At 44.2% G+C, this 15,677-nt stretch overlaps 1 protein-coding gene across 6 annotated transcripts in view; it reads right to left on the reverse strand.

The window, feature by feature from the left end:
* kif13a (kinesin family member 13A) overlaps positions 1 to 15,677 on the reverse strand; it is a 91,718-nt gene that overhangs the window by 59,246 nt on the left and 16,795 nt on the right. For 4 of the 6 annotated variants that reach the window (XM_079504336.1, XM_079504337.1, XM_079504335.1 and 1 more), the window contains exon 3: positions 7,753 to 7,768. In XM_079504336.1, coding sequence (XP_079360462.1) covers positions 7,753 to 7,768 — 16 coding nt within the window. The remainder of the gene's footprint in view (positions 1 to 7,752; positions 7,769 to 15,677) is intronic. The other 2 variants (XM_079504338.1, XM_079504334.1) reach the window with 1 other exon arrangement.

Below are 15,677 nucleotides of genomic sequence, written 5' to 3' on the forward strand. Positions count from 1 at the left end.
TCCCGACAAGGAGGAAATATAGCCTATAGTGCATGCACGTATATGCACTGACTGTTGCACACACGCTCTTTATTTGTTTCTATTGAAAAACACCAGTAAAATAACGTTTATTTTATTTTATTTCATTCGAGTCACGACGAAGGAATGAGTTGAAATGCCATACGTGCGCCATGCGTATTGCTGCGGCCCCAATGTTATGGTCTTCGCTCGTAGCATTTTATTGAAGAAGAATTGAGTCGGGTGTGATACAGCGTATGAAAGCAAACTTCCCAGTGATTATGGAGATGTTTTAATTTTTAAAAAAGGTTTAGAAATGAGCGATATATGACCCTTTATAATCTCAACGAGAAAGCCAGACAGCTCGCTGTTGCCATGTCTCATAGAAACAAGTAAATAGGTCTATAAACATACTCCCAAAAGAATCGCATATAACAGGGGTCTACAACCTATTTTAAATGAAGTGCCATGTTTTTATTTTCTAGATAGTGAGTCTGCCATATCAAGATTCCTTTTAATGACACCACATTAAAATTTCCAGCATATTTTGATTGTCCACAAATATAAAGTTCTTCCTTCTTTTTACATATTTTCTTGCACATTGTTATAATGATCATTATAAATATATATCCCCCTGCAGTCAGAGTTCATTGTTTTAATGAATGAATGTGATGCATTGTGAGCTGGTAGATCTGCTATTTTCAAAAGTAATCTTTGAAAAAAGTGACAATAAGAATATTTTTGAAAAATGTTATTGAAACATTTAAAAACACAAATCTGTCATGGGGGTCACTGGCTTAGTTGGGCAAATGCATTAATCTGGGGGTCCTTGACATGGGAATGTCGCTGTGTGAGGATCACTGGTTTAAACAACATTAGGAGAAAAGCCCAAATAAGCACTTTAGAAACAAGAAAAGCAACCACAACTACCAATATTTACAAGCATCTTTGCAGAAAAAGAAGCCGCTTATAATAAACAGACATGGCAACACTCCAGCAGCACTCCAGAGCCGCTCAAGTGTAAAATGAAACAGTGCTTTTTGCTTTTAAGACGTGGTCAGACCCAGGCGGAATCGGTATGCGCTGAGTGTTTTTAGGTCAAGGGGCTTAATAGCAAATTAGCGCAAAGCGAAAATAATTAACATATGGACACTCCCCCAATGCTAAATTATGCAGGAACGTGGTATTCCATATGAGTGAGCGCTCACCACGGCTTCCATAATACGAAAAGGCGCAGAGCGAGGGCGAAATCTGTATTACCGCATGGGTTTTTCGTCTTGCTTAATAGGGCTCTTAATGTCGAGCCCTATTAAGCAAGACGAAAAACCCATGCGGTAATACAGATTTCGCCCTCGCTCTGCGCCTTTTCGTATTATGGAAGCCGTGGTGAGCGCTCACTCATATGGAATACCACGTTCCTGCATAATTTAGCATTGGGGGAGTGTCCATATGTTAATTATTTTCGCTTTGCGCTAATTTGCTATTAAGCCCCTTGACCTAAAAACACTCAGCGCATACCGATTCCGCCTGGGTCTGACCACGTCTTAAAAGCAAAAAGCACTGTTTGATTTTACACTTGAGCGGCTCTGGAGTGCTGCTGGAGTGTTGCCATGTCTGTTTATTATAAGCGGCTTCTTTTTCTGCAAAGATGCTTGTAAATATTGGTAGTTGTGGTTGCTTTTCTTGTTTCTAAAGTGCTTATTTGGGCTTTTCTCCTAATGTTGTTTAAACCAGTGATCCTCACACAGCGACATTCCCATGTCAAGGACCCCCAGATTAATGCATTTGCCCAACTAAGCCAGTGACCCCCATGACAGATTTGTGTTTTTAAATGTTTCAATAACATTTTTCAAAAATATTCCACAATTGTCACTTTTTTCAAAGATTACTTTTGAAAATAGCAGATCTACCAGCTCACAATGCATCACATTCATTCATTAAAACAATGAACTCTGACTGCAGGGGGATATATATTTATAATGATCATTCTAACAATGTGCAAGAAAATATGTAAAAAGAAGGAAGAACTTTATATTTGTGGACAATCAAAATATGCTGGAAATTTTAATGTGGTGTCATTAAAAGGAATCTTGATATGGCAGACTCACTATCTAGAAATTAAAAACATGGCACTTCATTTGAAATAGGTTGTAGACCCCTGTTATATGCGATTCTTTTGGGAGTATGTTTATAGACCTATTTACTTGTTTCTATGACACATGGCAACAGCGAGTTTTCTGGCTTTCTCGTTGAGATTATAAAGGGTCATATATCGCTCATTTCCCAACCTTTTTTAGAAATTAAAACATCTCCATACTCATTGGGAGGTTTGCTTTCATACGCTGTATCACACCCGACTCAATTCTTCTTCAATAATATGCTACGAGCGAAGACCATAACATTGGGGCCGCAGCAATACGCATGGCGCACGTATGGCATTTCAACTCATTCCTTCGTCGTGACTCGAATGAAATAAAATAAAATAAACGTTATTTTACTGGTGTTTTTCAATAGAAACAAATAAAGAGCGTGTGTGCAACAGTCAGTGCATATACGTGCATGCACTATAGGCTATATTTCCTCCTTGTCGGGATGGTGAGCTGAGCTCTTCACAGCCCGTTTGTCTTTCATATTATTCTTATAATATTTGATATTATAAACACTCATGGTTCTCTCATTTCTCAACCGTTTTTTAAAATGTAAAAATCCCCATATTCCTTAGGAATCTTGCTTTCATTCGCTGTATGGTACATGGTTCTATTTTTATCGAATTAAACAATATCAAACGAACTTGTATGTTCGGGGGTTAGACGATTCTGGGAACATTACGCATGGATTGCCAATTTGCCAGCCAATGCTGCGTATCTACTCGCAGTTCCATTCCGATCTGAAAGGTATAGGTAGGTGCCATTTCAAAGTCTTAGTTATTCATTTATGAATCAAATCAACTAGAATAAAGATTTTTACAGCTTTTTTTCATGCTTAGAACAGAAACAAATTAAGTGATGATGTGCGTATATCTCCCTCCCTTAGCATATGGCTGCGCCGCTGTAATGACTTTCCAATGAACACTGCAAGTTACTTAACAAAATAGAGACATAGGCCTACAAGCTATGCACATCATGGCTGTGACAGCTTGTGGATCTGTTCTTTGGAGGCATAAAGGTGACAGCATGCAGTGCAATATGAATAATTAACCCAAATGTGACAAAGTCATGTCATGTCTATGGTGCCAGTCTGCAGAAATGTAATACCACTTGCCGAAAAGGGCGCATCATCAGCTGGTGTCGTAAAGAGAATAGTACGGACATGTTCATTGGGTAAGCCTCAAAACTCCCTTAAACACTCCCATGACTAATTCAAGGCCGTTTTGCTCACACCACGGGGTGTCGAAAGCGCTTCTTACCTGGCCCATAATTGTAATATGACATTGCACCCGCCCCCACGTCTTAAAAACTGTAAAATTATATGTAATTAGATTCCACTTGCTTAATAGGGCCCTTAATGTCTAATTAAACAATTGTTCATTTGATCAATGTTTGCCTGTTATCTCTCCTATGGCACCAACATCAATACAGCATGGAATTGTGGACAAAATCGTATCCAACGATAACAAAATATTCTTTCGTTTTGGGTCCGAGAGGCTAAATCTCATCAAATGGCGGTCCGTGGCTATAATGGACCTTCTCAGTCCGTGACTGCCCCCAACATAATCATATTTGGACTGGGGACCTCCCCCCCAACCCTACAACCACTTGGAATTGTAGGAGTTGAGGTATTACATTTAGTTTGACTCAGTTCCACTGATAAACACTGAAAATAGCCGCTCCACAGGCTCACAACGCCTTGAAACGTGAGATGTTGTGAGCTTGTAGATCGGCTATTTTCACACAAGTTTTGCCTTATTTGACAGTTTCGCCTTATTTGACAGTTTCGCCAATGTTTGACCAGTTTTTATAGTATAGTAGTTGTCAATTACATTTGATGCAGTAATGGTCTTTCCTTAAATTGTAACTTCACTGTCATCTTTACGCCAGATTCAAAGTAGTTAAAATGTGTCCAATGTTTGTGTGTGTACTGCAGGTATTGCAAACCCTCGTTTCTGTTCTTCTCAATGGACCCAGGAATAACAACATAGGCCTTTTGTGTCAACTCAGCCACATCGCATTTCAAGAGTATCTCCAAAACGCTGAAGGAGTCGTGATGCATTGCCAGCACACTGAGCACAGCACATCTGCACACACTGCAGCCAATTGGCAGCCGGTGTGATGCTGGGCCGCCAGAGCTGAGTTCAATGTCTAACCCAGAATGATTGAACTGTTTTCTAATGGTAGTAAAGGGCAGCGGCTGGGGCACCGCTTTTAAAAGTAGGGGCTGTGGCCCTCTGGGGGACTACTAGGAGGGGCCAATTGGAAAGGAGAGGGGACAAAAAATGTTAAATGTAAAAAAAAATATTGGACCCTTATCTGAAAATGTTTTGTGCCAGTGACCATCCAGAAGAGAAGAGTTGTGCTAAAAATAAAATAAAATAAATCTTTAAAGATAAAAAAAAAAGGGGTGCAACGTATACCAGTTGCGCACAAAGTGACCCGCTGCAAGCTATTTTTGAATAGCCAACATATAAAATATGGATAAAGGGGTTCAAATGATTGTGACGCTGCATTAACACATTTAGCTTGGGACCCCTTGGAAACCCCCTCAAGGACCCCTGGAGGTCCCCAGACCCCACTTTGAGAACCACTGATTTATAGATGTTTGCTATTTTCTATTTTCTTTCATTTGGCAATAAGGGGGAGGGGCTATGGCTATTTGGGGGTCCCCTTGGCAGGGAGAAGTTTGGGGACCTCCAGCCAGTGCACAGTCAGCATGGGAAGGCCTGAGTGAGATCATTGAGTGCTTTGAAAGCAAGACCCCCTCTTGTCACTTCAGACAAGTGAGTGGGTGCCATTCAAGGGAACAAAAGTGCCATCATTCTCAATTAGGCCTGGCTTAGCAACTATGTGGGGCTTAAGGCCTATTCACACTCCAGTTTTAGGTGAAGAGGTGACCACCTTTTCGGTGGTCACCTCATAGGCGTTTAGCTCTCCACCTGTTCAGCCTCTCTGGGGTAAAACGGCACATTTTTCCTTATTGGACAAATCCTGAATTATCAGTAGCCACAATGAAGCCTGGGCTGTATACTGAATATATGATGAATAGTTGCAGGTTCTCGGACCCCCGGGGACCCCCACCAGCGTGTGGCCCTCCGCTAACGGCCGGCCCTGTATGTTGAGCACAAAGCCCCCGGCCGTCGCTGTGTGTGCGAATCCTGGCCATCTCTGAGGCAGTCGTCAAGGGGGGATGTGGGGGTGCACTCAACAATGCAGCCTTGAAGGCACACACACACACACACACACACACACACACACACACACACACACACACACACACACACACACACACACACACACACACACACACACACACACACACACACACACACACACACACACACACACACACACACACACACACACACACACACACACACACACACACACACAGCCCCAGTGTCTATGCTCATCCCTCTCTCATTTGTGGGGCCTTTTGTGGGGGACCTTTTCGCTATATTCTCGCTGCACTGACACGTTCACACGGACGTCCATCCGGCTCCTGCTGACCGACCTAACAACTAAAGCCCTCTCCATCACGTCCCTGGAGACGGTATACCCTCACCCCTGGTCTGGTCTGCACAGGGGACCCCGGAGGGGGGGGGGGGCATGCAGTCAGTAGAGCTGCATTGACCCTGTGATGCGCTGACTGCAGTGCCTGACTGTGTGGCCGTGCCAAGAGACTGCATGCTTCCACTACAGCAGTGGTTTTCAACCCGTTTCATGTCGAGGTCCATTATTTATTCGCCATTTGAGCGACAGACCACCATTTGATGACATTTTAGCCTCTCAGACCCAAGATTTTTTTTTTGTTGTGTTCCATGCTGTATTGATGGACCATTTAGGAGAGATAACAGGCAAAGTTGATCAAAATAATAATTATTCTACATTCTCTCATTGTGTAGATTTCTTGTAAATTAAGATAATGCAAATGTTTAACAATAATTTATTTTGAATGATTTTGGTTTCATTTTACACTCTCAAGAGCTGCGTTGGCCCAGTGATACGCTGACCGCATAGTGCCTGGCTGTGTGAGCATTCCAAGAGGCTGCTTCCACTACAGCAGTGGTTTTCATGTCAAGGTCCATATTTATTCTGTATTTGAGCCACGGACCACCATTTGGTGGACCCTGTTGTAAATGCTTGCTTTATCAGTGTGCGTCGTCCACAGTAAAGGTCTCCACACACCGGGCGCGAATCGGATGCGAATTCGGATTTTTAGCGGCGTTTCTCCATCGGTTTTCCGAAAAACGCGGCCGGTGTGCAACCACCTTAACAGTCTTTGTATTGAGTTGTGCTTTCAAGTGAAATGTACCCATTCTGCAAACTGTTAATAAATACTTCAATCAATCAATCAATCAATCAATCAATCAATCAATGATAGCCTCTCAGATCCAAGAGCAACACCCACCGTCCAGCGCACAACTAAAGTATGCAAATATGTATCACCCTTTAGGGCAGCTCAGCTGTTGGACTGCTCACTGTTCATTTCAAGATAGGTACTGTACGTGCCGGTACGTATACATTAGAAAAGGATGTTCCATGGGAACAAGTGGACAGCGCTGTGTTTACTGAGCCTTCTGTGTGTTCTGTGGATCCATTGCAATGCCTCATGCTGTGGAGGACTGGTTACACTGCAAATAACCCATGTTTCTGTTCTCTGCACGAGGTCAGTGGTGTATTGCTAGGCAGTGTTGCCAGATTTTGTGTGAAACAAGCAACTATAGGTCTATGATGAAAACAAGCCCAAAAAGAAGCGACTAGGGAGGCCACGTGAGGACTTTAACCCTATATACGGCTATATATCGGCTATTTTAAAGTAGCCAATCCACAAGATCACAGCGCTTTGCGATGTGACACGTTGTGAGCTTGTAGAGCTGCTATTTTCAAAACATCTTCTCCCGGGCACAAACTGTATTCAGTCTGCGGACAAATACACATTAATTTGGAGGGTCCTTGACATGAAAATGTTTGAGTATTACTAGTTTAAACAACGATAGGAAGCAAGCCCAAATAAGCAACTACACTTTAGGAACAAGCCCAAAAAACAAGCCCTTTATAAGTCGCTTATAATAAGCAGACATTGGCAACACTGATGCTAGGCTGGTTTGTTTCAATGTGAGACTTTGTCATGGGTCTCAAATTTGCGATCCGTTTCTCATCTTTGTATGGCCTTTAAAATTATTCTTTCATTATTGTGATTTTTGTCACCTAGGGTTGTCCCGATTGGATCGGGTGATCGGAAATCGGGGCCGATCACGTCATTTTCAAATGATCGTAATCGGATCGGGAGCCAAAAAACGTGATCGGGACATCCCCTAGTATCAATATTATTATGTATGATATTAGACTGGAAATTGTCTGTGATTTGGTATATTGTACTATTGTGATATGGCATAAACGTGTTCTGTAAAATATAAATATCGGAATATCGGAAAAATCGGTATCGGCAGATGCTCAAAATCAAATGATCGGAATCTGATCGGGAGCAAAAAAACGTGATCGGGACATCCCTAGTCACTGCCCTTCTGTGTTCCATCACTGCGTGCAAATAAATGTATACACAGTTACACACACATATAAATGAACTGAATGAATCACATACCTTTGTTTGTTTCCTGCTTCAGGGGGCCAGCACCAATGCAGTGGTGATAAGAGAGAGAGGAATTGAACCACAGATAGAGAGAGAAAGAGACAGACAGACAGACAGACAGACAGACAGACAGACAGACAGACAGTGAGGGAGACACACAAACACACAGAAGACATTGTTAGGATAAAAAAAAAGTATGTAAATGTATGTATTAAGCATCAACAACATTCAACACAAGTCAGAACAGGGTCAGTCTGTACAGATCAGCTGCACACAGGAATATACCCCTCATATAGTTTTAAGCTTAATTGTCTCCACCAGGCCGAAGGCATGGGGAGAGAGTATGTTTTGCACTCCGTCCGTCCGCCCGTCCGTCCGTGTGTGTTCGTCCGTCCTTCCGTCTGTGAACAGCTAATCTCCGGCACCGTTAACCCGGTCGATGCCAAATTTTGCACACACACACTCCCTAGATGCCAACGATGAACCTCTGCCCCAACATTTCCAGAACGGCCTGTTATAGCGCCACCAGGAGGCCGCTTTGTGCAAAACAAGTTTTTGGACAGTACACCTACAGATTTTGTCCAAACATCACGCAAATTGGTACACGGTCTCTCTAGAGCCATTCAACGAAACGGGTCTTTCAGATTTCTCAGACCCCATCCTGATTGGCTAAGATTGGCTTCCAAAGTTCACAGGAGTGCTCAGTTTCAAACAAAATGCTGCAAATCATGAACACATCGTGTGATTTCCGTGAAATTGTGCACACACATTCCCACTGGGCCGAGGAAGAAATGCCACATGAACATTTTCAACTCAGCCTCATGGTGGCGCTATAACTGGCCGAAAAGTGTTTTTACCTCTAACTGCACGGATCCGTGGATAACTTTGTATGCCAACTCCCTAGAGGCCAAGGAAAAACCTTTGCCTGGAATTTTTCACACCTGCTCTTTTCTGCTCTCATCTGCTCTTTTCACATCTGCTCTTTATAGCGCTACATATGTAAAACACATTTTCTAATATTACTCCTTCAGGTTTTATCCAAATTTCAAGCAAATCGGTACACATGCTCTTCCTAGTCATGTGATCAAGACGGGTTTGTTTGATTTCTCATAATCCACCCTCATTGGCTACGATTGGCTTCTAAACTTTTCAGGAGTAGCCCGCTTTGTACCCGTTTTGTACAAATCGCCACAACTACTCAACGCAGCGTCCGATTGTGGTGAAACTGTGCATGCATATTCCCACTAGGCTTTGGAAGAAATGCCACTTGACAGTTTTCAAATCAGCCTCATGGTCGCACTACAACAGGCCAAGCCGCGTCACACACACACACACGTTTATATTGCTCCTAAACATTTTGCCAAACATCACACACACACACACACACACTCCTATCCTCCTGGTGGAGACCTGTGCCCAGAAGGGCACTTTTTCCAGTTTTAAATATTTCTACAGAAAACTACATGGGTCATTTAGGAAGACTTCGCCCCCACAGAAAACTATGACAATAGTAAGAAAAGAAAAAAAAGACAGTGGGACCACCTATGGTGCGGTCCCTTCATTCATTCCTGTCTCTTCATTCATTTCCACACAGAGGCATTTCCTGGTTGGGGGCAGGTTGCTGTTATTGGGTTCATAATTGGGCCAGTGGAGCGCGAGGAAGGGAAGAGATTTAGGATTCAATGTCCCACTGCCTCTGTTGGGTAAACATGCGCTCGGTGCCTGTGTACTTAGCCGAGAGGGGAGGCCCCGGACTCAGCAGCATTACCTCAGCCCTCCACACAACACACAACACACCGAGAGGGGAGGCCCCGGACTCAGCAGCATTACCTCAGCCCTCCACACAACACACATTACTGCATGCCAGAGCCCAGCAGGACAAAGGTATGCGAGGCCTAAGTCATGCAGCCATAAGACAGCCAAGATCACATGGTGTTATGGCTACTCGGACAGTTTCCAACCAGTTTCGAATGCCATCAATGCATTGAAAGGGACAAAATCATGTTTAATTAGAGCAGTCAATGCTCCGGTAGACGGAGACGCGTCTACCGTCTACTGACCTATCAGATCTCAGTAAGCTGCATTCTGTGCGGTTGATCACGGCTAGCGGCGACGCGTGTTGTCAACTGACTACGTGGCCGGTTTAAACTGATATGAGGTTAGGGGACTTACGTGGCCGGTTAAAACTGATATGAGGTTAGGGGACTTACGTGGCTGGTTAAAACTGATATGAGGTTAGGGGACTTACGTGGCTGGTTAAAACTGATATGAGGTTAGGGGACTTACGTGGCTGGTTAAAACTGATATGAGGTTAGGGGACTTACGTGGCCGGTTAAAACCGATATGAGGTTAGGGGACTTACGTGGCCGGTTAAAACTGATATGAGGTTACGGGACTTACGTGGCTGGTTCAAACTGATATGAGGTTACGGGACTTACGTGGCTGGTTCAAACTGATATGAGGTTAGGGGACTTACGTGGCCGGTTTAAACTGATATGAGGTTAGGGGACTTACGTGGCTGGTTTAAACTGATATGAGGTTAGGGGACTTACGTGGCTGGTTTAAACTGATATGAGGTTAGGGGACTTACGTGGCTGGTTTAAACTGATATGAGGTCAGGGGACTTACGTGGCTGGTTTAAACTGATATGAGGTTAGGGGACTTACGTGGCTGGTTAAAACTGATATGAGGTTAGGGGACTTACGTGGCTGGTTCAAACTGATATGAGGTTAGGGGACTTACGTGGCTGGTTAAAACTGAAATGAGGTTAGGGGACTTACGTGGCTGGTTAAAACTGATATGAGGTTAGGGGACTTACGTGGCCGGTTTAAACTGATATGAGGTTAGGGGACTTACGTGGCCGGTTAAGACTGAGGTTAGGGTTAAGGTTAGAGTTAGGGTTTGTAATACTGTCAAAACAGTAGCCGTGATCAACGCAGAATGCATCTTACTGAATTTCTCCAAAACGTCAATCGATTTGTGCTGGAGACAGTTGCGGCAGGTCAGTAGACGTGTCTACTGGAGCATGGAAAGCTCTGATTAAACGTGATTTTGTCCCTTCCAATGCATTGATGGCATTCAAATCCTCGAGCTGTGTGGTTGGGGTCGAGTACCATCATAGGTTCAAGCACGGCTCTCAACCACAGCTGCATGTCATCCCTCTTCTTCTGTCTCTCATTACTCTGTACTGTGGTTTATCCAAAAGGTTAAAACCATGAGAGTACGCAGGCTACTACATTTTTATTTATGTTTAATTCCCTTGTGTGGTTGGAACACAGGCACAACAACAACCATAATTCAACAACAACAACAATTTTTGTCAACTTTTTGGCAAGACTACAGTTTATCACTTTCTAAGCCTGCTGTCCAATCGTCTGTTTCTGTGAGTCTGCCATTACTCAGCCCAACCTGTCACTAACCTGGCAGGTGCTGTTACAAAGCAAAGCTCATGTTACACAGCAATCCGCCCAATGGATTTAGTGATATCTTGTGTGCAATTGGAAATTTGGAGCTAATGGTGGCGCTAGAGGAAAGGCCATGGGGTCACCAACATCAGTAAGGTAAGGTTCATGGCCAAGGAAGGAGGAAGTTGCTGCACAACAGCAACAGTGCGTGCGTGCGTGCGTGCGTGTGACCAGGCTTTTCTCTTCGCAGTAGTAAGCCTGGCCGAGGCTACATTTCTGCCTGTTGCCCCATGCAGCCACCTCACCCACCAACCCATGGCTGTACATTTCTGCCTGTTGCCCCATGCAGCCACCTCACCCACCAACCCATGGCTGTACATGTCTGCCTGTTGCCCCATGCAGCCACCTCACCCACCAACCCATGGCTGTACATGTCTGCCTGTTGCCCCATGCAGCCACCTCACCCACCAACCCATGGCTGTACATGTCTGCCTGTTGCCCCATGCAGCCACCTCACCCACCAACCCATGGCTGTACATGTCTGCCTGTTGCCCCATGCAGCCACCTCACCCACCAACCCATGGCTGTACATGTCTGCCTGTTGCCCCATGCAGCCACCTCACCCACCAACCCATGGCTGGACATGTCTGCCTGTTGCCCCATGCAGCCACCTCACCCACCAACCCATGGCTGTACATGTCTGCCTGTTGCCCCATGCAGCCACCTCACCCACCAACACATGGCTGTACATAAAAAGAGAGAGATGGAAGCGCTGCAGGGTTCAGTTAGGGGCTCTTAGATGGGTGCTCTTTGGTGATACAGGTAGAACCATATAGACAAAAGGTATCTTTCCTCCAAGTTGTACTGCTTGTCAAAGGTGTAAGTTGTAGACTTGAAAAGAAAAAAGGGAATCCAAGGCACTCCGTCTTTGGTGAAAATTTCAAATAATTTATTGATGAGCAAGGCAAATAGATAACAGGACCTACGCGTTTTCAAACAAAAGGTCTTCGTCATGGTCTATCTGTACCATGGCTGTACATGTCTGCCTGTTTCACCAGTGGGGTGGCCATGGCTCTGCGGCAGTGGCTCAGGGGTAGAGTGACCGGATGGCAACCGCAAGGTTCCCAGTTCGAAACCAGGCTCCCCCAGAGTAAGTGTCGAAGTGTCCTTGAGCAAGACTCTGAACCCCTAATTGCTCCCGATGTGTAGGTTGGTGCCTTGCATGATTTCCTTGCATGTGTGTGTGAATGGGTGAATGTAATGCACAATCTCTGTAAAGCCTTGGATAAAGGCACTATATAAATGCACCATTTACCATTTACTTACAGCCTGTTTCCCCAGCCACCTCACCCACCAACCCATGGCTCGCTCTACATTTTTCAGCAGCAGATCCCTCCCTGTGGGCCTCTGCTGGCATCACCTTCACTCAGTATAAGCCTCAGTTAGACTCAAACACTGGAGCAGAAGTGAACCGAGGCACTTGGAACACGTTTCAAACAACCAAACTAGAGAGCAGAGTTTTGATCGTCACTGGACCAGGCTGTTCTAAAAGGTTTCTCTCTCAGCTGGTTGTTTTGGACCATGTGTGTGTCAAAAGATGTTCTGCAAGGGTCAACGTTATTTTGTTCTGTGTCCTGTTTTAGTTGCTCAGGGCAACATCCAGGTTGTAGTATTATGAAACCAGTTTAAAACCAGTTGGAAGCCCTGCTACCGTGTCAAATTGTCAAACATGTATTGCTATGATGGTTTCCCAGTAATTAGTAATAGCGACATATATTTATTTATGACCACAAAAGCTGCAAAAGTGCTCTCATAAAACGACACAGAAAACAACAGAGAAATGAGAAAGACCACATGCACACTGCAGAGAAGTCAACGGATTCCCTGCAGTCTGTGGACTGGACTGTGCTCAAAGCTCACTGTAATGAGAGAGTGAGAGTAAAGAGGAAAAACAAAAAAAGAAGAGCACCTAGTTTTTTCTTCATTAACCGTCTGAATCGTGGCCAATTAGAACCTCAAGAGACGATGTCTTAATCAGAAACGACAAACAGAGCACGCCCTGTTCCTCTGGTGTTAGAGGTTGACCCATATATCGTACCAATTAGCATTTTGTACCATATCAGGATCGTCTGCTGTGGATGCTGTGGTTTTGTTTCTCCTTGGGACATTTTTGTTGCTCACATTGTTTGTAAAGATATTCCGGTGTACTTCACATGTAAAATGGAATAAACATAACATGCCTGTCCAGAATTAAAAACACGTGCACACAACCAGTACAGTATACATTAGTTATGAATGAATAATCTGAATCATTGAGAGAAAAAAGATATAGTCTATACAGTATATATGCACAGTATATACATATAGGCCTACTATAGAAAAATGAAAGTTAATATGCAGTACAGTACAATATGGAGGCAGTAGTTTCAGGAGTACTCCCATTGAGGAGATGTGTCTCCACATGTGCAGGTCATTACACTGTCATTTAGAATTAACGAAGCGAGGGACCATAATGTGAAAACTAGAAAGACAGCATCGCAGTTTGTATGCCCGCATCTCCTAACCTATAGTAGCAGCAGCTTAGAGCTAACGTGGCGCGTTTGACGAGAATGTGGGACACGAACGTACAAGTACAACTCGAAAACACGGCTGGTGGGAATCATAACAACAAATCCATCCAACAGGCTTCCTGCGGCAGGCAGCGTGCTCTCTCACAGAGGCTGACTCATCGTGCATGTGATATAGAAGCAATGAATACTGCTTTGCTGTACGCTCACGGTACAGTGGAGGGAAGGGAATGGGCTGTATGCACACAGAACAACTCTTCCTACTTCCTTTACAGGTGTTACCGATGATACTAATTAAGGCTCTGTTCCATTTAGTGTGCAGTGGTTCTCTCAAACCTTTTATTTTCAAGGACATGTATGCATTTGTACACTCTCAGAGTTACACACAGAGTTACACACAGAGTTACACACCACAAGGACACTTTGAGACCCACTGGTGTAGCAGAGTGTTTCCAGTGAGCCGACACGCCTGCCTCTGATTGACCAGAATGGAACAGCGGTAACACCTGTGAAGGAAGTAGGGAAGTGGCCCAAGTTCTTTCCAAAATGGCGTGTGTTCATATAGCCCATTGTGCACAACTGCCGATGTCTGAGACAGAAATGTACCTGGATGTCCCACAGATGTACTGCATCCATTTTAAATACCGTATGTGTTGCTTCATTTCAAAATAAAGCCCGAGCAGTCAGATGCAGGCATAACAGCTGCAGGACATTTCAATTGCTTAATTTGCACAGCGTGCGCGTTAACTTGATGCTTGAGGGCTACCAAGTATGTCGAGGAACAAAGGGAGCGAGCGTGCGCGTGGCACAGAAGTGCCAGACGGCATCAGACGGTCTTGTACCATCAATGGTTGATGCAGGTTGACACTGCAGCCTCTGCCAAGCATCAGCATTGCCCAAACATCTGAGCTACATGAAACTGCCAGTTCCATGTGCCTTAATGTACCTCATCATCAGTAACCTCACAACGTTGTGAGCTTGTAGACTGGCTATTGTTTGGTGAACATTGGTTCACATTTGGTGAAAGTATTAAATGTGTCAGTGATTACATTTAATTTTAATGATTTCATTATAGGTTATCTGCTTTATGTAATTTGTGATTAAGAAGCCTAAAACGCAAACAGAAATACAAGTTGTAACGTTCCAATGTTCCAACGCAGAAAACACAATTAAATCGTAAATCGCAATTATGTGTGTGACAATGAATCAACAATTTAAATCTGTAATCGTGACAGCCCTAATCCCATCCCTAGGAGTGATGGGCGATAATGCCGACCATTTGTCTCGTTCGCGAGACTGCGTGTCTGATGGAAGTAGTAAGGAATGTGACAGAGTGGCAGCTGCCATCTCAAACATGCCCCGCAACGGAAGAGCAGAGCAGACCAGTGTCTTGGTGCCAGATCTGAGGGGAGGGCAGCGCTGGAATGTCCCCTGTGGTTATGGTGCAGCGGGATTAATCCATTGAGACCTGGAACGCATCCATGTCACGTTAGCGTTAGCGTTTTAAACATTATGTTATAATTTAGCTATTGAAAAATAGCAGATCTACAAGCTCATAGCGCGCCACCGAGTGGCGCGCTATGAACTTGTAGGTCTGCTATTTTTGAAAAATCGTTAAAATGTGCCTCAAATCTTTCCGAAAATTGTCATGATTTAGAAAACTTTTTTTTTTTTTAAATTTCGACGTCAGGCCTGAATGGGTTAAGGCCACTGTGTCATTATGCCACGGCAAGCTGCACAACGTGAGGCCTGCAGACTATGGCCCAGATAATAAATTATAATGCTGTACATCAAACCTTATCAACTCAAAAAATATAGGGCGCACACACGCAGACGTGCACACACACACGCACACACACACACACACACACACACACACACACACACACACACACACACACACACACACACACACACACACACACACACACACACACACACACACACACACACACACACACACAGC

Source organism: Electrona antarctica (assembly GCF_951216825.1).
Source record: "Electrona antarctica genome assembly, chromosome: 6".
Classification (NCBI taxonomy): domain Eukaryota; kingdom Metazoa; phylum Chordata; class Actinopteri; order Myctophiformes; family Myctophidae; genus Electrona; species Electrona antarctica.